General features: G+C 26.1%; 3 protein-coding genes across 9 annotated transcripts; 2 read left to right on the top strand and 1 right to left on the bottom strand.

The window, feature by feature from the left end:
- Positions 1–157: 157 nt before the first annotated feature.
- On the bottom strand, positions 158–7829 carry twin (CCR4-NOT transcription complex subunit 6-like twin). Its single transcript, XM_070647257.1, has 9 exons — positions 7710–7829; positions 7261–7340; positions 6800–6928; positions 6548–6734; positions 6303–6478; positions 2439–2513; positions 2270–2376; positions 2008–2213; positions 158–1941 (listed from the first exon to the last, which is right to left on the bottom strand). Exons 2-9 carry the CDS (start codon positions 7277–7279, stop codon positions 1161–1163), a joined length of 1680 nt encoding a protein of 559 aa, XP_070503358.1. The 5' UTR covers positions 7280–7340; positions 7710–7829; the 3' UTR covers positions 158–1160.
- A 539-nt stretch (positions 7830–8368) lies between these two features.
- rswl (tRNA methyltransferase roswell) lies at positions 8369–9760 on the top strand. The gene is made up of 2 exons (XM_070647669.1): positions 8369–8553; positions 8622–9760. The coding sequence occupies exons 1-2, from the start codon at positions 8416–8418 to the stop codon at positions 9702–9704; spliced, it is 1221 nt and encodes a 406-aa protein (XP_070503770.1). The 5' UTR covers positions 8369–8415; the 3' UTR covers positions 9705–9760.
- A 235-nt stretch (positions 9761–9995) lies between these two features.
- On the top strand, positions 9996–22829 carry Snap25 (Synaptosomal-associated protein 25kDa). 7 transcript variants are annotated; one of them, XM_070647606.1, is made up of 8 exons: positions 9996–10131; positions 12244–12328; positions 12440–12481; positions 17701–17749; positions 19761–19878; positions 19937–20065; positions 20136–20280; positions 21314–22829. In XM_070647606.1, exons 2-8 carry the CDS (start codon positions 12245–12247, stop codon positions 21377–21379), a joined length of 633 nt encoding a protein of 210 aa, XP_070503707.1. In that variant the 5' UTR covers positions 9996–10131; position 12244; the 3' UTR covers positions 21380–22829. The 7 variants fall into 7 exon arrangements, with proteins under 7 accessions (XP_070503707.1, XP_070503709.1, XP_070503708.1 ...); XM_070647608.1 differs by lacking the exon at positions 17701–17749 and adding an exon at positions 17235–17283; XM_070647607.1 differs by lacking the exon at positions 17701–17749 and adding an exon at positions 15244–15292.
- The last annotated feature ends 1244 nt before the right edge of the window (positions 22830–24073 follow it).

The following is a 24073-nucleotide window of genomic DNA, read 5'->3' as shown; positions in this document are numbered from 1 at the left end:
ATGAATTCAAATTTTTATTTTATGGCATTTAATATATTTTTAATTAAAAATCAAGCTTTCAAACAGCAGATAACTTTAAAGATTTTTACATGCCATTAAGGAAGATTTTTTTTTAAAGTCATGGGACAAAAAAAAAATAATAAAAATTTCAAAATCGTGTTTGACAAAAATTAAAATTTTTATTAATTGCGACAAAATGCATTTTCACTAGCCGTTATTGAAACGGCAATATTTTGACTTAAAATGAGTTTGGTTTAAATATAATATATTCGGTCTAAAATGTTCTTTTTCTTAAGTTCTTTTTACATGAAAAGTTTTTTTTTTGTATAAGGATCACATTGATATTTAATTTAATTATATATATTTTTTTAAGTTTGTGTTCTTCATATGGGTCAAAATTATTTTTTTTAAGTTCTAAAATTTCAAAATAAAAAGGAGTGATTCAAAAACCTTTCAATTTTCCTACATTCTCATAGTTTTTGTTCAATAACTGATTGTTAATTACGTGATGTATGTGCTTTGTAATCATAAAAATGCAAAACAATTACTCCTTGATAAGAAGATTGTAAAAATTTTCATCATTTTTCATCACTTTTGTTTAATTATATTGAGGGAAATTTTCAAATTTTACATGGGTAAAATAATTTTTATGTCAAAAAATAAAAAAAAATTGGCAAAAAACCTTCACCAAACGATTAATAAAATAAAAAAAAAGGAATTGTTTAATGGTTGTATATATATAATTTGTTATTTTTAAAATTTGTTTTGGTTCCGAAAAAGAAAAAAAAATAAATCGAAAAATTACTTTAAAGTTCATAAATACAGTAAAGTTGATACAATTAATAAGAATGAAAATTTGCATGCTTGTTAGACAATTTTGTTTTAAGGAATATTACTTTTTATACATTACTAAGCTCAATTCAAATAAATAAAGAGAAAACAATCGGTCAGAAGCTTAGTTCGTAGTTAAGAATTGCATCATTGATTTTAGTCATCCTTTAATCCTTTCAAAAAGAAAATTTGTCCATTCTTAATAAGAAAAAAAAAGAAAGTTGTACGCGTTGTTGTGTGTGTGTATATTTATGTATGTGTATGTGTGTTTTTGTTTATGGATGATGAGAGGGAGGAGGCTTGATGATTTTTAATTGCTCAGTTGCCGACTATCTTCGATTAATAAACCCATTTGGCGTTTGTGGGCTGTTCATATAAACCAGTTCGACTTCGACCAATAATGGAAAATGATCACTTGGTATTCTTGGATGTGGACATCCGACAACCTTATTTTCTCTCATCCAATCCGATGAAAGAGGACCAAGCAAACCCAAAGGAACCATACCTTGTTTAGAGTAAAATATGTAGTCGATAATACCTTTAAAGTCGAATGTGAAATTTGTATAGGGCATGATATCTTCACTATACGCTGAAGCGAGCTTAAAGGAATGAGTAAATTCATTGGGCGTATCACAATTTGAGATCTTCTGCAAACATGATTTATAACCAAGCTCTTTGAAATCTGGATGATCCATAGAAACACGACCAGTACTTAAAAATTCAATAACTCCAGAATCGGGAAGTGAATTGAAATCGCCACATAATAATAATTGAACATTATTACTATCGTATTTTTGTCCTGGCTTAAAACTGTGACACACCTCATCAAGAATTGTCTTTAACTCATTCGAAAGCATCATGGTTTGAATCAATTTGACGTCACAAAACTCTGGATCCCAATGAATGTGAGCTGTACAAACGAGAATCGGTTGTGAAATTGCAGCTTGCTCGGGTGAAAGTCCTTCCCATGCATTTTCTTTAACTTTTAGTACAGCTGCCAAACCGATGTTATCTTTCGGCATAACACGATTAAGCATATTATCAGATCCCTCAGCATTTGCCATTGCCAATTGATTGAATTCTACCAAATGTTCTTTGATCAAGGAAAATCTATAAGCAAATAGTTTTTATTAACAAATTTTGTTATAAGAACAAAAAAATAAAAGAATTTCTTACTTATTTGCACGGAAGAAGATGGCACATCCGTCAACGTATTTACGGTCGTTTTCTGACATAGTCTTTGCTCGAGATTTCGGCGAAAATATTCCCTCGTATCCATCATTCTTGAGTTCTGGTTTAAAAAAATTGTAAAACTGATCTGTCTCCACTTCTTGTAAGCTTATAATGTCCGCTGAATAGTGACGAATTTCATCCAAAATTGCCTAGAATTATTTTTTTCGTTTAAAAAAATTATCGATTTAATTTCTGGTTTAATTACCTTCTTGCGATATTCCCAAGTAAGTGCCCAACTTGGACAATATCCGTACATTTGTCTTGTTGCATATTTATCGCAGAGGACATTATAACACATGACGGTGAATATACCTTTTAACAGAAATGAAAAATATGAATCATTCGTGAGTTGAGTTTAAAAAAAATTAACTTACATGCTGGTCTCGATCGATTGGGTCTTGCAAGAGGTATCCATGGTCTTTGTGGCGGCGAATTGCCCGATACGGTTACTGTAAAAGACGAAAGAATTTTTTTTATTAGATTAATTAAACATATTTAATTTATTGTTGTGGAATCAATAAGAGCTACATTTATAATTTATTAATACTATTTCTCTTTCTTTATTCAACAAATTAATAGCATATTCTATAGGTGAATTAAGGAATGAATCATACAAAAGTGTTTTCAACCATATAACTTGATAGTTATCTATTTAGTTTTTAAAGACAATAAAATAAGAACTTGTCAACAATAAGGGAAATTCGAGAGAACTTTTTTTTTTCTCTCGATTAATATTTGATAAAATGAACGACCCAAATTGCAAGTAAAAAAATTGAAATGAATAACCGCTTCATTTCACAAATATAAAGTTTTTTGCTCTTTTTCTTTCATTTTTTTCTTTTTGCAAAGCACATAAAACTATAAATTTTACTTTCACTATAAATTCATTTTTTCAAAAGCGTTATTCTATATCATCACCGAAGTTAATATTTCTTTGTATTGTTGCATGTCTCTACTCTTTTCTCTTTCCTTCATTCATTTTTCATTTTCTGCTTTTATTATTATTTCTATAAATATCTATTTACTTTAATTTACAATTTAAGTCTTTTTTATTATTGTTAAAAAATATAAATTGTTAAGGCAAAATACACGAAAATAGATTAAAGATACTTTAATTTTAATTCTTAAATTTTAGCATTTTAATCGCAATTTATTATAATCCAAAATAAACACGAGAAAGTTTTGATTAAATAAAATCATTTCATATAGATAAAAAGACATACAAGGAAGCAAGAAGTCGGAAGTAAATATAAAGTTGATTTAAGATTTTATGTGTAAAATAATAAATAAAAAAGTATAAAGTTTCACTTTTGAGTACACTATTGAGCTCTACCTTTTTAAGGTGTCATCAAGAGTAAAAGTCTCAGACAAGTAAAAATTTCTCTTTTCAGCTGATGGTTGAAAATTTTCTCATACTACATTGGTACGAGCGTTTTTAATCATCAACCTTGGATCACGCTTTCTTTTCAGGTAATTAAAATCATTTTTATCTCTAAGAAATGAATTTTTATGGACTAGAATAAAAATTAAAGACGGTTTTTTCTAACAACTATGAACAAGTGCTTTAAAAAAAGGCTAATTGACAAAAAGTATATAAATAAAATACTTTATATAAATAGAGACAAGTTCTCAATTCCATTCTTAAATTGAGAAGAAATGATTGATTCGTCATTGTTTAATAAATTAGAATATAGGTGTTCGCCACATTTTAAATCACTATTGAAATTGCTATAACTATTATGATTGGTTCCCAAAATATTACTTTCTTCTCTTTTCATTAAATTATGTGCAAATAAGTTTTGAGAGAAAAAGTTTGATTGATCTTGCTTCTTTAATGGCGTTTCAATAAAGTTTTCGAATTTCACTAATGATGCGGAAGTGTTGTTTGAAATGATTCTATTATTCTGCTCTGTTATATTTGAATTTGCATGATTATCGTCTAAAAGATTGAAATCAGACAATTGATGCGTGATAACGTTAAGCTCATTATTGGTAAAATCTTCATTAACAGTTTTAATAGTAGATGATAAAATGTCGTCCGAAATTCTTAGATTATTCAGGACTAAATTACAAACTGAGCTGTCTAAAATGTTGAGATTTGGATTGTTTATAAATTGACTCATGCTATTCGGCAAATTCTGTTGGTTCTGCTCTGATTCGATGATATCCATTAATGTAAGTAGAGATTTAGTGCATGATTTTCCTTCAGATTTTGAACGATTGCTGCCTATGACACCAACATCTTTGGTTGATTTTATATTATAAGCATTCTCGATATTACATGTATCCTTTGAATCCATTTTACTTGCTGAATTATCTGAGAAGGATCTTCTTAATGGAAAAGACCAGATTTTACAATTTGGATCACATAAACGACAACTGCATGATGAGTTGGTTGATGAAGACAAAGATGAATTTGAAAGTGAAATTGGCGATGATGAAATCGATGAGGAAGCGACATTTGGTGTCAATAAATTTGAATTAAATATTGTATTATTAAAATAAACATTTGCATCACATTTCGTTGCATTTGAATTTCTACTATTTTGACTATAGTTGTATATGTTGTTTTCGTCAACACAATCAACGTTTTTGTCGGAGAGATTTTGCATCGTTTCATTTGTAGTCGAAGAGAAAGTGAAAGGAAATGTTGATGAGGCATTTTCTACTGTCTGTTGTAAATTATTCGTCGGTTTTCTATCTTTTTTTCTTCGCTTTCTCGGCTTTATAATGCGTGGCAAAAATGTTCCATTTCCATGATTAAGCGCAATATGCACTTCAGCATTATCGCATGCTTTTTGTGTTATGAAATTTTCAAATTTATCAATCTGTACATTTTCATCATTATAAGGATTCTGTTCACTCTGACATCTTATAGGTGGCTTTGACACATTGTGATTCACCTTTCTCACGCTTTTATTGTAATTATTTCTAGGCTCATGAGATGAGTTATTGCTTATACGTCTAAAAGGTGATGAATCTGCAAACTTTATCAATGGAAATCCAGTCCAATCGTTTGCATTTGAGTAATTAAAAGTAGTCTCTGTTGAGTTTTGTTGCAATGGAAAATTGTTTGAGTAATTAAATGACAATGATGGTGAATGATGCGTTGCAGTCTGATAGTTTTCATATCTTTTCATGCATGATGAAGAGTTCATCATAACATACTTTTTGAGTAATTTTTTCGAAACTTAATCAAATACACTAGTTATTTTTTTTTTAATTATATCCAGCTTTCCTTATTTATGTATCATACTATTTTGTTATTGTCTCAATTTTTTATATACATTTGATTTTATTAGCTTTCTTTTTTCACTTCAAACTTATGTCAATTCATAGACACTAATTAACTTTTTGATACAATATTTTTATATATTTATTTTTTCAATTCGATATGCGAAACAATTAGGCGAACATTATCGGAGATATTTCTCCTTTCTTGTGTATTGAAAGTTTTCAATTTCTTTTTGCGGTAAACACACAACTTTTTTTTTTCTTCTGATGTTGTTTATATTTCGAGAGTTGGTGAACAACTGATCGTTAAAACTCACTTTTACCAACCAAACTAACTCAAAATGTAGCATGAGAAAAAGAGAGTAAGAGAATTATCCAATTACTGATTATGTATTAAAAACTCTCTTTCATTTTTTTTTTCGAACCAAGTTCTGGTGAAGTTTGAGTGATTTCTAATTTCTATGCAGTTGAAAATGTTTTGACACTTTTTCTCTTGAGTATTATTTACAAATAAAATATTGGTTATAATTTTTTGAACAGATCTGAAGATATCGTGATCAAATAATCAATAAATAGGTTGTAAATTTAATAGACTATAAGACTTTGGAAACTTCATGAAAGCAAGATTGAAATAAATTAAAATCGCTTTTGGAAATTTAATTAATGTTTGTTTTTAATTAGGGAATTTAGATTTTGGATCAAAATAAAGTAAATAGAAATTAATATTAATAAAAGAATGTATGTGAATATTTAACTGTTTGACAAATTTGCATACGCAAAGCACTTTCTTTAATTTTTAATTAATAATATTTTTGAGATTAATAAAAAGCAGAAAATAATTTAAAAATGAAATCTTTTGTTGATCATGATTCATGAATCATTTTAAATTTTTACAATAATTCAACTACTATAGTAATGCTTTGATTTACGCAATTATTATATTTGTCCATCATAAAATTGACAGATTCATATCGAAAATAATTATAAAGTATTGTGGTACTCACAGCTAAAATTATCCAACATGTGCGTCAAAAGTTTGTTGGTGCCGTTCATGTCATTATAAATCGAAAGAATGTCTTTTGTTAATGGATTTCCATGCAGTCCTAAAACAACAAGATGAAACAACTTCCCGAGTTCATAAGGCAAACTACGGAGCATATTATGATTCAGATGTAGTTCTCTGCAAGTTAAGATTAAAAATTCGTATTAGGAACTTCAAATACAAAAACAAATTTGCAATTAAAGGTACCTTAATTGAATTAGCTCTCCTAATTCAGCAGGCAAGCTCCTTAATTTGTTATTGGATACATCTAAGGTCCTCAAGTTAACAAGTAGTCCAATATCAGGTGGTAAACGTGATAAACAGTTATCGTTCAGATATAAAGCAGTAAGATATTCGAAATGCCATAATTGAGGACTGATGTTTCGTACATTACCTATAAAAATTTAAATAAAATATTACATTCACGATTTATTATTTAAGTCAACTATTTTAATTTACCATTTATTTCAACGCCCTGCCATGATGATTTTCTACCTGATGCAACATCCTCTGGTGACATGAAAGTTTGTTGCCTGCGATTATTTGTCTCATACTTTTCTTTTCGAGACATCTTGTTGAAAACACTATCTAAAATTATAGTTTAATATAAAAGACAGCAGAAAAATTATACATTATTACAATGTAATACTTGCTAGACTCTATTAGAAAATTGTTAGAAAAGAAAATAATGATCAGAAAAATAATGGAACAAATAAAGTTATGGTGTTAATTAATATATTATGTTTATGCAATTTAACAGTTAATGATGAATTTAAATACAGGAGAAACAAAAGTATAGATTAAATAAATTATATGAAATTTCCACAAACAAAAAAATGATAACAAAAAAAAAGGTAATAATAGAAGTAAAAAGATGGTTTTATTTTTAAATTAAAGGGCCTTTTAGATTGAAACTTAACTATTTTTTTCCTTCAGCATGTCGGATGAAATACATAGATTGACGATTGTTTATGCGAATTTGTTTGTTTGTTATATATCTCTTTAATTTTTGATTATTATGCAAATATTTTTATGGCAAATGAAGCAAAATGAAATGGATAAAAAATATAAAGAAATGTTAATAGAAAGAAAGCACACATTAAATATTTTAAATTATAAAAAGCTTATTGGCTATTTAGCTAAAATAGTCACGGATTGCCTTTACCAATTTAAATAATATTTAGGAAAAACAGATTAAGCTTAGTTATAATGAGTATTCATGAGAGCTTAATTAGATATTATTATTTGTAATTCCATTAATATTATAGACACTTAATAATATAGTGAATTAAGAAGTTTAACAGTAAATGGATAAATTATGGCAAAAATTTTAGCTTAAAAAATGGATGCTCTTCGAAAAAAATTTTACCATCAATTTCTATTGCGAATTTCGTATTTGGGACATTAAATAAACGATAATGAGATTGTTAAGCACTTAAAACACACTTGAAAACTTAATTTATATGTTATTTTGATTGATATAATCACTAATTTACAAATATTTTTCTTTTTAAATTATTCCTTTACAAAAAATTTCCGTCCTCTTGCACGCTCCAAAAAATATCTCTCAAACTATTTTAAAAATTAGACAAATTTCTTATAAAAAATTAATTAAATGTCATTTCTAAATAAAACTATTCAATATCCTCCAATAAATTAAACACTCAATAACTTGTTAAAATCTCTAATTTCTTTATTTTCCTTCAAATTTAATATTTTTAACTTTTATATGAACGAATTTTGAGCGTGTTTCACAAGTAATTTTTTTCTGGAATATTCAAATAGTTTACAGCACTTTTTTAAAAAATAAAATTACCTTTATCAGTTTTTTGACCGTTTGTCACATTGTCTTGGCATTTTATTACTTAATATACGCTATGAAAACTAAAATATTTATAATGTTATAGATTCGATTACACAATTTAATTAATCTATGTAATTTGATGTAGAGCTATATTAAAATGCGCCTATATGATTTGACCATTAATAATAAGTATTTTTTACTATTGCTTTGATAGTGTGCGTGAATTAAGAAAGTAAACAAATAAATGCGTTAATTTTGAAAATCATTAAAAATGTTAAGATTAGCGCGATATTTTGGTTCAACAATAAAGCTCGAAAGAAGCTATTTAAGATGTTTTTCAACAGAACCAAAGGCTTACGAAAATCCCGAAAAGGAAAAGAAATTTAAGATTTTGGAATTGGAAATTGATGTAAGTTACAAAATGTGTTATTAAACAAAATAAGAAAATGAATTAAATATTTATGATATCATTTATAGATTATGAGACAAGAAGGAAGAAAGGTTCCTAGCAAATTGTCACAAACAGAATGGGATAGAATTTTAGAGCTAAGTTCAGTATCGGCAAGACGGAAGTATTTAACATTTTTGTTTACATGCGAAATGAAAAACCTTAATAAGCAAAAGAAAAAGGAAGAATTAAAAGTTGAACGGGATGAGAGAATATCTGAAAGGCGTAAAAAGGCAGAAAGCAATGAGATAGTTTATGGTTTAGGATATAATTCATATTTTTTAAAGATTTATGAAACAACAATGAATCTTTGGAATAATAATAAGCTTGTTAATGCTATGCTTTTTGGACAAAAACTAGTAATTGATTGTTCTTATGATGAGCACATGAGTTTTAGAGAAGCTGATAATTGTGCTAAGCAGTTGACATATACTTTTGCCATGAATAGATTAGCAGATCAACCATTTGATATACACTACTGTAATTTTGACAGATCCTCAAAATCTGGGAGAAAAATGATGAACAGTATACCAACAATGTTTAATCTTGATTTTCCAATAAACGTACATGAAAAATCATACGTTGATGTATTCGATAAGAGCCGACTTGTTTACCTAACTCCACATTGCAGAAATGAATTAGTCGAATTTAATCATGATGACATTTATATAGTTGGTGCTATGGTCGATAAAGCAAATAATGAACCACTCTCGTTAGCCAAAGCTAAAAAACATAATTTGAGAATGGCTAAACTTCCTCTTGATAAATACTTAGATTGGGGAAAAGGAGGAAAATCCCTAACAATTAATCAAATGCTGGATATCCTTTCTGAAATCAAAAACACAAATGATTGGAATCAGGCGTTAAGATTTGTACCAAGAAGGAAATTATTCAAAGAAATCCAACAGTCACATCTAATTAAAGGTGCTAGGAAGCCATCAGTAACAGTACACAAAAATTTCTTTGATGATGACGAGGATGAAATTGATCAATCGAAAGAATATAAAAAGAAAAATTCAACAAATCACCAAAAAGAACGAGCACATTTTCAAAACTATTTCGATATAAAATCATGGGGTAGTAAGAATAATAAAAATAATAGTAATAGGTAACTTATGTATATTTTATGGAATATAATTAATAAACTAAAATTGTAGCTTAAAATTAACGGCTTCTTTTGTATTTAAAAAAACTGCTAGAAAATTCGTTAATATTTTCATCTTAAATTTTTTTTCTTATAGGATTCGTTTCCATTACACAATTATTTAATTATTTTTACGAACATAAATTAATATCATTTTCTGATATGCTTATGCTATTAAATTGAAATAATTATTTATGTTGCGGCTTTCTATAAGATTAGGTATTTTTTTTATAGAAGTCATTTGCTATAAAATGAAACTGCACTGACAGCTGTTTCAGTATTAGATTTCTAAAAAAACTTGTAGAAGGAAAATTTTGTGAAATTTTGCACAAAAATTAATTTAAAACTTATAGTGATTTTAAAAGGATCAAAAGTTTAACATTAACATATATTAAGTAAATATTATAAAGTTTATTCATTTGATTTTAAGGGAAATGGAAGATAATTAGAAAATAAAAAAATTAAAGATTTGGATGTTTTAAAGATCTTAGTTAAGGAAGGGTTTGATAAATTGATGTTATGCAGATTGCATCAAAAGAAGTGATGGTGAAAATGCACTTTAAATTTTATGACAACAAATTTTTCAAATATATAGAGTTAATTTTCGAATACCAATGATTCATTTCTGAGAGAATCTTTTATGTATAGCTTCTGACTAATGAGAAAGCTTTTGATTTTCTCTCAATTTTTAGTTCACGTTGAGAGCAAAGCGAGATTACACGCCTTTTGAACTAGTCAGTGCTATTAGAGGAAAATATAGAAAATTTTTATTTTAACACTTTCCTCAAATATTTTATTGGATTGCTTAATTTAAATTCATCAGGTACGAACTAACTAATTTAGGAGATATTACTTAAAAATTGAATGGTCTATCTTCACATTGAAATGAAAAAAAAAGTGTATATCTTTGTCGGAAAACTTCCAGTATAATGGTGAAATAAATAAGCTAAGGACTGACTAAGGACATTCGTTGAATATCCTTTTTGCAAATGATACAAATAAAAATGATAATTAAAGTGATTTTGTGATGAAAAAATGGACTGAAAAAAGAAACTATTAAAATACGCATCAAACGAGGGACGATGGAAAAAAGTTTTCCAAAAAGGATATGTGGATACATTTTTATAGGGGAAAAGTTATTAAGAGTTATATGAAGGATCAATTATTCGTTTTGCAATCGATCTAAATGATGACGTACTAAAATAAAATTAAATAATTTAAAAAAATCTTTCGGTTATCCATATAATTTTAATACTGGTTATGTGTGATAAAGACAAAACTAATTTCGTGAATCACAACATGGTAACACGCAAACTCCATAAACGAATAAAAGTCGTTTATATTCTCGGTCTCGCTTTTTGTGAAAGCGTGTATTGATTTTCCTTATGATTTTCAAGAAGAGTTTTTATGTTATTTTTCATACTGCTTGCTTGCTTGTACACATACACAAACTAAGCTATTCTTTGCGAAGAAAAAAAATTTCAAATATTTGCGTCCTTTACAACTTGAAAAATTCTTGATGAACATGCCGAATATCATGTAGGAAATGTGTTTCAAAAGTTGAAAACACTAGAGTAATTGAGATGAATTGTCTCTTATAAAAGCGCTAAATTGAGAGCCTATTTCAAGACTATTGATTGCAATGAATTTTTATCTTTGTTTATTGAGCTTTTAAAGCGAGAAAAAATCTGTATAAAATTCTGATAATGACCACATCATGTACTTTTCACATAGATTCATTCAATTATTCTGTCTTCGTAAAATTGTATTGGAAAATTATCAGCAAGATGTGAAAATTGAATATGAAAAATAATTCTACTGGCCGCTTATGATGTCTAATATTAAGAGCATAGAAACAGTATAATTTGTTATAAAATGTTGTAAAACGTAATATACGATATTTTTCTTAGCTCAGTTTGTAATTGTGTAAACTAAGATCTGGACTGATCTGGAAATTACATATTACAATACACTAAATAAGAATAAGTGAGTCGAAGGGGTCGAAGAAGGAATGGTTTAGTACTTCGCGTAGTGGAAGCACGACTCACACTATTCCTTTGTATGCTACAGGCAGTAGTAGAACTGTAGATTTGCTAAATGAAGAGATGTGAAGCATCCTCACTTAGGCACCTATGGATCTCAATGATCTGAATATCTAAAGCTTTTTTTTAAATAAGCATCATCATCTGTTCAAGTGATATAAATCATTAGATTTCGAAATAAATAAATAAATAAATACATAAAATCAATCATATGACATTGTGAATGCATTTCCTAAAATACAAAGAAACTTGATTGCTTCCAGTATTCCAATTGTTTTTCTTGTTTCCCAATAAAGTCAGTTATTGGTACGAAATGAATGTCATTTTATATGTTTATATCAAGATCGATTCTTGGACAGGAATCAAAAGTTTAAAGAACAGAAAATTTTTTTTTTTAGAATTTAAGAAAAGTTTGATTATTATAGACTAGAATTAATTGTTGATTTCATTTTGTTTCTTTAATAGAATGCCAGCACCAACTACAGAACCAGCACCTCCCAAAACAGAATTGCAAGAATTGCAATTAAAAGCTCAAGAGAAGACCGATGAAGTAAGTTTTTGAAACAATTATTTATGAGAATGCCTTTTATGAGAAAAACAGAAATGAATTTCTGCGATTTTTTAATTTTGAGATATTAAAGACAATTTTTCTACTTTCCAGTCCCTTGAATCCACTCGCCGGATGTTGGCTCTTTGCGAAGAGGTAAGAAATGCTTAATTTTTTTAAATCTAAATTATGATAATGGCTAATATGGACAATATTGATTAGAATTTGATAGTAAACATCAAATTTCATAACGATAGAATTATACAATTGAATCATATGTTTTAAAATCAAGTTAATATAAAGAAAAAGCTTGATTATTGAAGGATAAAAACTTATTAAATAAAAGCTTGTACTATTTTTGTTGCAATAAATAGTGCAGTTTTTATTTCTCATAAATTAAAATTTGATGAACGAGAAATAAATGCATTAATTATGAAATTGAAAACTAATTAAATTTAATCGATTTCTCCTTCTCGAAATTTTTTATTTAGTTTTTAGACATACATAAGTTTCTTTTTCAAAGTCTTTCTCATATTATCTTCTTTGATTTCTGAGCAATTAATCAATACAAAAGAATCAATGCATTGTCAATAATAATAAATATGATAATTAAATGATAATGTTACTTGTAATGATTCAGAAAAGATCTTCATTTTTAACCGGAAAGTAAAGTGTTGCTGTGGACAGTGTAAAAATTACGGTAGCAATTTATGAAATATCTCCTAGCATTTTTATCAAAAAAAAAAAAATGAAATCTTTTGTTTAAATTTAAAACTTTTCTTTTCAATCCTAATATTTTATTATTTCATTAACATTTAACGTTATATTTCTGAAAATGAATAAACTGATAAATATATTAAGTTTCTGAACTAGTGATTTCTGTTAGAGACCAAGTTGACAATTGGGATGTCTTTAATATTTAGCTGGAAAATGTAATAACAATATTTGTTAAACGTGAGATTACGTGATAACATTGTACGCTTCCTTTATCTTTCGCAAATCTTTCTCAATATCTCTTCTTCCTTATTTCTTCTTAAAAAATATTCTATTCCTCTTCTTCTTCTTTTCTTTTGATTGTTGATAAAAAAATAATATGAAAAACAATGATCTCTTCTCCTAATTTTTCAACATACTAAACAGAACACATTTTTGCGAATGATTATATTTATAGGCGTTTAAATGGAAGCCTGTTGATGTTGCATGTTTAAAGTGTCATAAAATTATATATGATAATCATAAATAAAATATCTCATGGGTTTTCAATTTTTTTCTGTAAAAAAAAATTGGCTGTGCATTTTAATCAATAAGGAAAATTTTGAATTGAAAACTTTCATGATGATGCAGTATATTTTTCTTTATTTTTATATGTAGTTGGATGTTTACATTTATCTATATACTAAATGTCGTAATATGTCTTTATTTAAAGAAAATATAAATAAATAATAAAAATAAGGAATACTTTCTTATTGTTGTAGCAATCTTAAATCTATTTTCTGCACATTTTAATTAACTATCTAGCCTTACGCGTACTCCTTCATGCAACATTTTATTTGCTCTTACATTTATCAAACCCTCTATGAGAACGACTCAATATTTAAATGCAATTCAAGACCTACCTCTTGTTATAATAAGTTGACATTATTTTATGTTCATTGAAAAATACTATTAAGGATATTCTGTTATTTTAGCTCTCAATCCTATTAGCAATGAAATATTATCATACAACCACTTTTCTTTGCTCTTTAAATGTTCTTTTGAATCCAAAGAATGAGATTCAATGCATGGTTGTGTAGTCTATATTAGAAATCATTTTAAAATCATAAATTCATGTAATCTGTCCTCAAGCTGTTAAGACTTGTGATATATATCAGAAACTCCAATGATGCCCAAAGGGGTCGTTTACTCATAGTATTAGGAAATAACAATATGGATCCTAATCTAGAGTAGCAACGCCTTGGTTGTGTTTTTACGGGAACTTAACAGAGATACTTATTATATCAAGAAGTAAACATTAACTACGAATAAGGGTATCCAAAGAAAAATTATTAATTCTTTAATATTTATCTATGTGTGTTTTCCTTGAGTAGTAATGTATTGATACTGTTTTTATTGTAATCTTTTGTTGTGTATTTATTTGCTTGATCTCTGTAAACTTCATTCTTCTTAACAAACGTCTTAAAAATCCTGTGATAAAACAGTATCAAATACACAGAAAACAATTATTGTATTTTACAGTTTTATACAAAAATATGACGAGTACCTACCTATTTACAAGTTGTTTTATGTTCCTCCAAATGATATTTTACATTTTACAATTTAATTAACTATTTTTTTTTATTATGTTACTGATATTTATTATGTTATTAAAAAATATAATAATGACATGAAGATGCTACAGATACAAACACTGATCCACTGCATTTTAATTGTTTCTAATATTTTACTACTTAAATAATTATACAGATACATGAAGATATTGCTTTAAGTAAATAATATATAAGAATTAAGTATATATCGATCTACAAATTGACCAAAAAACCGGATTTATTTTGCATAGTGATAAACATCGAAGAGAGAAAATTGTTGAATAATTTTTTAGCAAACAGAAATGGGAAATTGCTTACAAAATATTGATTAATAGCTTCAATATTATATTTTTTGTTGTTCATCCTGCATTAGAACCATACAAACAAGAAATATTCATCATTACATAAAAACTTACGAGTATTAAGATTCAACATCATAAAAGTTCATAAAATTATATAAACATCAAAATCAATGGATATTCTTTTTATACTGTTCAGAGTATATATAAACACTTTGATTTTCATTATTCTTTATTCAAATAAGATTTTTTTTAAATTTCTTACTTCAATTAATTCACACACAAAAAATTTGTTATAAAATGCCTACGACAGAGCAAAGAAGCCGGTATTCGAACCTTGGTAGCACTCGATGATCAGGGAGGTGAGTGAGAAAATGACATTTTTCTTTTCCCAATAAGAAAAAAAAAGTTTCCGTTATTTTTTCAAAAGTTGACAATTTTAATTAATTGATATTTTATTTCTTATGTTTTTCATTATTGCTGATACATTTTCTTTTCTTTTTTTAAATTCATTTCCTATAAGTTTACAAATGATTATTTTCAAAAGTATATATTTCAATCAGAATCCACTTATACATTATCCAGATACATTTGTTTTGAAATTATTATGTTCTTGATTTCTCTCTTGATGTTTTGAGTATTCTGAGATAAAATTTGCGCATTTCAAAAGTCAAAAAAAAAAAAAAAACAAACCATTTAGGTATAATTTAATTAGACTTACAAATTGATTTGATAGTTTTCGATTTACTGTACATTGTTAAAAATATTTAAAATGTTCTGATCTAATTTTTTGAGTATTAATTCATTCATTAATATCACTATGTAGTTTGCAGTAAAAAATTTCAATATAATCATTAGGTATATCTATATATTTTATAAGCAATCAAATCATGTATCAAACAAATATTTCAAATAAATTATTTTTATGTAGTTTATTTTAATTTCTCCTTGTTTACATCAAGTCATTTCATACATACATAACAGTGAGAAATAATAAAATTGATAAAAATTAAAGATCACATTAGAATCAAATAGTCGCTTAAAAGAACTTTTTATATAAATAAATCGCTCTAGATAAAATTTCTAAAATTTTAATCTTCGGTAGCTTAATCTTTAAGTTTTGTATTAGTAGAGAATTTCAACCAGACTCCAAAGTGAATTGCATTTTGTGTTGAATTTCAATTTTTTTTATTTAAGAAATCCATTTTGCAACAGCTTTATATTAGAACTTTTTTTAAACATTTCCGTAATTCTTAAGCTCAGCTTAAAGTAAAACTAAGATAGAGAGTAAATAAAATTCACTTTATTAGTTTGAGAAATGGTTTTTTTCCAAAAGCACTTCTTTTTATATTTGTTGTAGTAAATTTGTTTTAGCTCTTTTTATGATTTACAGCATATTTATGCATAAAACTCTTTTCACATTACCAAGTTTGTTAATGTTTTAGATTAATAATTAAATTTTTTATAAAATTCTTTTGAAATTGAGAACAGAGCGGATGGTTAGGCGATAAAATGACTAACTTAGATGCAAACTTTTACACAAATAATTTCCTGAATAATTTAATTATATGCATTTAGCTCATTTTTCTATCTAGTTATTTGTAGTTTCTTGAATAAAGCTCTGATTTAATTCAATAAATTTTAACAATCTTGATTACTTTAACTATTAGTTTTTTTATATCTGTCATTCTATCTATATTTTTAATTGCCGATTTTTAATTTGTTTAATGGAAGTAATGAACATACATTGAAAACCTAAAACAAGAAATTTTTATGCTTTCTATGGAAGTTAATAGATACAAAAGAAATCTTATTCTAAAATTAAATATCCGTAATGATTGATAATACTATTTAACTGTTACATCCAGAAAAATTTTTCTTGTATAACAAATTTTTGAAATAGAACTAAAATCCTTTTTTTATGGACATCAATTGTAAACGACAAAAAATGTTAATATAAGAAAATTCATAATTAAATGAAGAAAAAGGTTATTTTAGCAGTTCTCCTTGGTATGAGAAGATGATAATCTCATTACACAAAACAAAACCCAATGAAATATCAAATTTTTTTTTAATTCTATTGAATGAAATTAAGGTTAATAAATATAAGTAAAACAGTTTAATGGGCGAATACTGACAAAAATTTAAGAAAATAAGTGCAAAATATTTATTTTAAGATTTATTTAAGGATAAATGATTAAATATTGTTAGGGAAGAATACAACGAAAGTAGTATTAGACTTCTTTCGTTTTGTCTATTATATGATCTTAATCTATAATAAATAGCATTGTGATGACATTTTAGAGTGATGACGTGGGTGCAAAAACTCTTGGTGCTATGAAAGAACAAGGCGGTAAGAGTTTCTACATGATTCTGTAACTGTATTTTAAACTAACAGATACTAAAAAAATTAATAATCACAAGTTTTTGAGTGAAGTATTTCTAAAAATAAAACACTAAGAAAACAGCAACATTTTCTATACAAGGGCTTTATTTTCTTTGTACACATAATAATAAATCGTTTTAATAAAATTTTATAGTAAGAAATGTTACGAAAGATTTGCAATAAATATTTGTCTATTATTGATTTCACGTTATTGATGATGAAAAAAGCTAAGATGGTAGTGAACGGTAACTTATGAAAACATTTCTATATAAAGAAATAGAATATTCGTTGTTTTATAAGACAATAAGTTAAGAGTAGCATACAAAAAAAAAATGTCAAGTAATGTAACTGAACAAAATTTTGTATGATAATGTTTTTGTTTAGAGCACAGAAGTGGGGATGCGTACCATCGTTATGCTGGATGAACAAGGAGGTAAGAATTAAGAAATGACAAAAAGATAAAAAAAACATCAAAAAATAAAATCAAACTACAAATTTACACATAAAATCAAAAATCTATGAATTTATTAGATATTGTAATATATGCAGTTTAGCTCGTCTTCCTTTACCATATTGAATATTTTCCTTAAAATATATAAACTTTCGGTCATAGTTAATGATCGAAATCAACAATAATAATAATAATGTAATATGGGCTGAGGTTTTAAAACTCTTTGTGCTGTAAATGTTTTTTTATGTATGAAATGTGCATTAATCATTATACGGGTATTCTCGATTTAAATTATCTACTCAGAAAATATTTTAAATTAAAATAGCTCCTGTCGTTAAATTTAAATTGAGAATTTCCCAAAATACTTGTAAGTTTGTCCAAATTCACAAGATTATCAAAACCACTCACAAACCATCACAAAAATACTCTATAAAATTTATGGAAATTAATCTTTAAAAAATACAAAAACTTGAATTCAAAATAAGTTTCAAAAAAAGGAAAAGTCCTTCAAGGGAAAATGTGATTAAATATTTTCATTCGAAACCTTTTGTTTACACACAAAATAATTAACCTAATGCAAATTAAGCAAAAATGACACATATTTAGGGTTCATTCACTAATGATAATCATCATTAAATGATTTTAGAATTTAATTTTTTGATGCAAGCCATTCGTGAATGATACCCTTACACGATGAAGTACAGAAATAAACTAAATAAAAGTCCATCAAGGAAACAATTGTAACCAAAAACTATATATTGCCTTTGTCAAAATATACCAAAAGTAACATACACTAAACCTACAGGATATACATCAAAATGTATACATTAAAATAACTATAATATTATATTATATTGTCAAATTAATCCATAACAAATGCAAATCATGTAAAATTGATTTACACTAATTAAACTTAATATACAGAATGTAATACTTATAAAGTCAATGGAGTAATCGCTAAAGTAAAGCTTTTATAAGAATATTAAATGATTTAAAATTTACAAGACAATTTTATTTAACTTATTGGTATCGAATGCTTTTTTTTATCCATTTTTGGTATATTATCTTATTTTTGTTAGAACGCTTAAATACCTAAATAAAATTTTAAAAAAATCATGTGGAATGTAAAGTTTCTAGCTTAAATTTTTCTATTAAAACTAATTTACATAAATTCAACATTTTTTTACAATTTACACTAAAATGCTTTTAAAATGACCCCTAAAAATATCTAAACTATATGTTGAATTTGAGGTTTCGTGAAATTTAATTAAGTTAAGTTTATAAATGTAGCGCTAAAGACTGTGATAGGTGATAGCTAAAATAAAATTAAATCAAGATTTTTACGATCACATGTCAAAATGAATGACTAACCACTACAGAGGTTCAATGTATGAAATCAGGAATATTCATAGAAGAATCCTGAAACGTTTTGATAGATGTAAAATCTCCATAGCTTGAAGTCAACTCGAAACAGTTTCTCTGTAATAAAAATATTAGTCAATTATTGTTGACAATGATCGTTAAAATTATTTTTTAAGTATAAGAAAATGTGTTCCATGATCTTAAACTGTTATTTTTGATTAAATTTGTCTGTAAACTCTGGAAACGTTGTCAGTCGATTTAGGAGCAAATATGAATAAAATTTTGTTTTAAGATCCTGGAATGTATTTTATACTATAATAATAAGTTTAAAAAATTAAGTTACAACATCTTTAGTTGGTAATTTGTCGTAATGTGTTAGTTCATTCACCCTCTATTAATAATAATATGAAGTAATTTTAGAATCTTTAATTTAATTAATTTTAAATAATAAATAAATGGTTTTGTTGGTTTTTTTGAATTTACATTCATTTTCTTATTAGTATAATTTTTGTGCTTTTGGTTTTGTTTGGTTTTACTGAATATAATTTAAAATTTTGCTTGAATTAAAAACCAGCCTTATTTGCACCTATTGTATTTACAATGCGTTAATAAATTTCATTTAATATCATAGAGCAATTGGATCGTATTGAGGAGGGTATGGACCAAATTAATGCCGATATGCGAGAGGCTGAAAAGAATTTAAGTGGCATGGAAAAATGTTGCGGCATTTGCGTTTTACCTTGTAATAAGTAAGTTTGATTCAAATTTTCAATTAAAGAATCTTTAACGAATATTTCATGTTCATAGGAGTGCTTCATTCAAAGAAGATGATGGAACATGGAAAGGAAACGATGATGGTAAAGTTGTTAACAATCAACCACAACGTGTATGTGATGATAGAAATGGTCTTGGTCCACAAGGAGGATATATCGGAAGGTAAGTGAAAAATGCACTTAAAAGTTATTCAATTGGATTATAATCAAATTTTGCATTAAAACATTTAAAGAATAACAAATGATGCTCGTGAAGATGAAATGGAAGAAAATATGGGACAAGTAAACACGATGATTGGTAATTTAAGAAATATGGCTCTTGATATGGGATCAGAACTTGAAAATCAAAACCGTCAAATTGATAGAATCAATCGCAAGGTAAGTGATCAATCAATCTTTAAAGAAGTGTGCTTATTACTTGAAACATTAAACTAACAATCAATAACTTTGTATATGTAATACTATCAATGTTTTTTTATGCTGTATTTTTCTCTTTGCTAACATTTCCTTCATCGTCCTACTCTATTTCATGCTTATTTTCCATGGTGCAGGGTGAATCTAATGAGACGAGGATAGCAGTGGCTAATGAAAGAGCACACGATTTACTTAAATAAGCATGTCAAAGGTTTGACCGGTATTTGCATTTCTTCTTTCTAGCAAAGAAAAGAGTCATTAAAGAAAATTATCAACTTTACACTCTTTGCTAAATACATTATCTCTCTATATTAACTCAAAACAGAAAATGATTGATAAAAATATTTATTAATTACAAGAAACAAGTAGTGATTTATGCAAAAAAATCTCTTTAATAATTATAATGCCAATATATCTCCTAATCTCCTCCCAAAACTTTCGAAGAGAACTAAAAATAATTAAAAAAAAGAATCATCATCCATAACTTTCTGGTATCAGAAAAAATAAGAATTTAATTTATCCAAGCTTAAATACTAAACTGCTTTAATTTTTCTAGCAATCAGCTACTAGTAAGTCAATTTTTAGTGTAAATTTGTTAACATACTTATTTAAAGAAATCAAAAACGACTTTAGTCTAGATGTTTAAAATTAGTATTTAACGAACGGAAATTTAAATAAAAATGTTTAGACGTATACTAGTACTGCTTGCTAGATAAATGTGCTATTAATTCAAAGCAAGAATAATGCTTACCCACCGAGACAAATGAATGAAGTATATTTTATTTTAGGTTTTAAGACCATAATCCAGAAGTAATTTAAAATTATTTTCTTTTATTAACAATCCTTCTTCATTTATTAATATTATTCATCATTACCAATGCTTCCTTCTAACATTTTCATTAATTTTGTGTTTATCATATCATACCTAGCAAAAATTTTATTATTTTTTACAACCTCATCAAATTTTATTTTATTTATTTTTTCTTATGTAATATAGGGTGAAGTAAATAATATTCGATTAGATGAAGCAAGCAAACGTGCTGGACAATTATTGAGCCAATAAAAGCAGATATTCCATCTTAAATTGCTTTTGACTTCAATTCATAAAAAAAATCTATAAAAAATAAAAAACTTAAAAATTTTTTGATTACCTATATGATAACATAAGCTTCCTAATGGCTAAATTCTTTACATATAAAAAAGAATCCTTCAATCTATTCCGTAAGGCAACGAAAGCAAAAATTCTCGACATATTTTTAAGTCTATTTTGGAATCAAATTATTATTATTATTATATTTTTCTTATTAATTGCAAACTTTACGTAATGGATATAAAAATAAGATGACAATTAAACTCAATTTAATTAAAACATGAATTTTTATTTCACTCTTAAAACTGCTTCAAAATATGCTAAAATTTAATTCAATTTGAAATTAAGAAATGAGAAATTAATGATACAAATAAGTAACAAAAGAAATCGTTTTAGTGCTTCGATAAAAAAAAGAAAATTCAATTTGGCTTTAGGATCAGTTAAAACATCCGACAGAGAGATTTGATTTTGTATTAATTTTTAAATTTTGAAATGAAACATGAAAAACGAAACTCATACTTTACTTGCTAAAAAATAATTAAATTAAAAATTTAAAAAAATGTTAATTTTTTGCTAATTGTTATTATATATTGAAATTATGTAGATTTAATTGAGTCGGTAAAATAACAAAAAGAAGGACACACCATAAAAATAAATAATATCTAATAGAAAAAAATAAAAAAACATTTTAAATTTTCTTCTTTAAAAGTGTGATGTACAGCTGTTTAAAATACAGACGATAAATAATTTCTTAAAGCAGTTTTTATTAGCTTATTTTAACAATTTTCAATCCGAAAGCTCTTATCCACGAGAGTTTTTTCATATCAATGTATGTTTATTACATATTTGAATTGAGATTTAATCCATTTATATAGTTATTTAAATATCTTAGCATTTCACAAGTATTTAGAATTTTTTGATTTAGAGAAATAGACAGAATATAATGATGTGGATAAATAACACTTACCTACACAAAAGAAAATAATTTTTTAAAAATGCATTATTAGCAATAAGGAAAAGTTTATTCAATGAATTTGGAGAATAAATAATAGTATGTGATATAAACGTAATTTTTTACTTTTGAGATAATTTTCGTGAAATTTAATTACGGAAAATTTTCTTTGTTCCTCTAATATTCATTGGTCTTTTCGAAACATTTATATTGTGGGCTAAAGTGAAATATTAATTTCAGATTGAAAATATTAAAAGATCTTGTTTCAAATGTGAAGTTTATATTTTCAAATATTTGAATGTTGCTTCAGAAGTTTTCCTAATTTTCTTAAAAATTTGTGTTCTTCCTTGATATTTTTAAATGCGAAAGATGCACGGATGTCATCTGTATATCTATTGTTTTTTTAAAAAACCTCTTTGAATAATATTAATCATAACCGTTTTAAAGTCCGAAAAAAAAATTAAAATCAAACGAAGTTAAATAGAAGTGAGATGAAGCTTTGTAATGTTATAGTTGACAATGCAAAATAAATGAGTAAAGCTTTTTTGCCTGAAGCTGAAAATGATAAATTGTTAAGTTTTTTATTCTTCATCTTTATGTAGTGCGACAAATGTATTGAAATAAATAATAAAGAAAAAAAAAACGCAATATAAAATTTAAATTGAAAATGCAAAAATTAAAATTTATAAAAAATTTAAAATTTAAAAGCTATCTAATCTTCTCTTATTGTATTTTTGGTGCAAAAAGAACAGTTCTATGTGTGTATAGTCATTTACTACATATTTGATGAATTACTACCATTATTCTAGTACTGTGAAAATGAATAATCAAGAAAATAATATAAAATGAAATTAAACTATGCTCGATTTAAAACTTAATTTTTAATACATACCTAATTAAAAGCAACTCTGAAAACACTAATAAACTTTTTTTTGCTTCATTTAGTACTTTTCGCAGATTTCTTTTATTTTTTGTCTTTAATAATTGTATATAAACAAACTACAAAACATATTTCAATTCTTAGCTTGTAAGACTCACCAAATTTGAACCTTTTGTTCAGTTACCATCAATAACTAATATATTTTATTGCAAAATTTAAAACAAAAAAAAATTAAATATATTATAATAAAAAAGTATCAAAAACAATTCAAAAACTTTTTTAATGCCTAATTTTCAGATTTTTAGTGAGCTTTCAACATTGATTAATCTAATTTTGGTCTTAAGAGTTGTGAAGATTAAATACTTTTGATAACATCTTTCGTCAAGCCTGTCAAGGAAAATGTTAATAAAACTAGTATCCTGAATAGAAACCCAATGCGGATATATTCACACCGTACCATAAAAAGTCTCAAATACAAGTTAATTCGTAAATAATCCAATAAGTGTCATCGAGTTTTGAAACTATCTATATAAAATAAAAGATTAGAATCGGTGCAGTATGAATTTATGTTTCTAAATTAATTTATCAAATTAAAGTATAATTAATGATTCTAAAAGTATCAATTCATAGGAAAATTTTTATTGCTAAATAAACTCTAGAAATTGACATGATCGTTAGTGACAGACTATTTTTTAAGACATTTTTAAACATTCTGTAAAATTCTTATGACGATGGAGTAGAATGAAATTGAACCAAAATAATTTGGTATGATACGATTCCTGTTGTAATGCTAGCTAATAACGCTAAATTAATATTGTAAAATCCATATGCTGTA

The sequence above is a fragment of the Chironomus tepperi genome, unplaced genomic scaffold (assembly GCF_022539635.2).
Source record: "Chironomus tepperi strain 1889 unplaced genomic scaffold, CSIRO-AGI_Ctep_v1 contig_376, whole genome shotgun sequence".
Taxonomy (NCBI): domain Eukaryota; kingdom Metazoa; phylum Arthropoda; class Insecta; order Diptera; family Chironomidae; genus Chironomus; species Chironomus tepperi.
The sequence above is the reverse complement of the archived record's forward strand: the minus strand, read 5'-3'. Positions and strand labels throughout refer to the sequence as shown.

What these genes read in the sequence shown, in the direction of transcription:
- twin (XM_070647257.1), bottom strand. An exon ending in CATGTTGGATAATTTTAGCT is followed by an intron (nt 2,514 to 6,302) that starts GTGAGTACCACA and finishes CGTCTTTTACAG; the next exon opens with TAACCGTATCGGGCAATTCG. An exon ending in CAATCGATCGAGACCAGCAT is followed by an intron (nt 2,377 to 2,438) that starts GTAAGTTAATTT and finishes TTCTGTTAAAAG; the next exon opens with GTATATTCACCGTCATGTGT.
- rswl (XM_070647669.1), top strand. Translation starts at nt 8,416, where the DNA reads ATGTTAAGATTAGCGCGATATTTTGGTTCAACAATAAAGCTCGAAAGA. An exon ending in TTTTGGAATTGGAAATTGAT is followed by an intron (nt 8,554 to 8,621) that starts GTAAGTTACAAA and finishes TATCATTTATAG; the next exon opens with ATTATGAGACAAGAAGGAAG.
- Snap25 (XM_070647606.1), top strand. Translation starts at nt 12,245, where the DNA reads ATGCCAGCACCAACTACAGAACCAGCACCTCCCAAAACAGAATTGCAA. An exon ending in CAAGGAGGATATATCGGAAG is followed by an intron (nt 20,066 to 20,135) that starts GTAAGTGAAAAA and finishes AAACATTTAAAG; the next exon opens with AATAACAAATGATGCTCGTG. An exon ending in TTGATAGAATCAATCGCAAG is followed by an intron (nt 20,281 to 21,313) that starts GTAAGTGATCAA and finishes TATGTAATATAG; the next exon opens with GGTGAAGTAAATAATATTCG.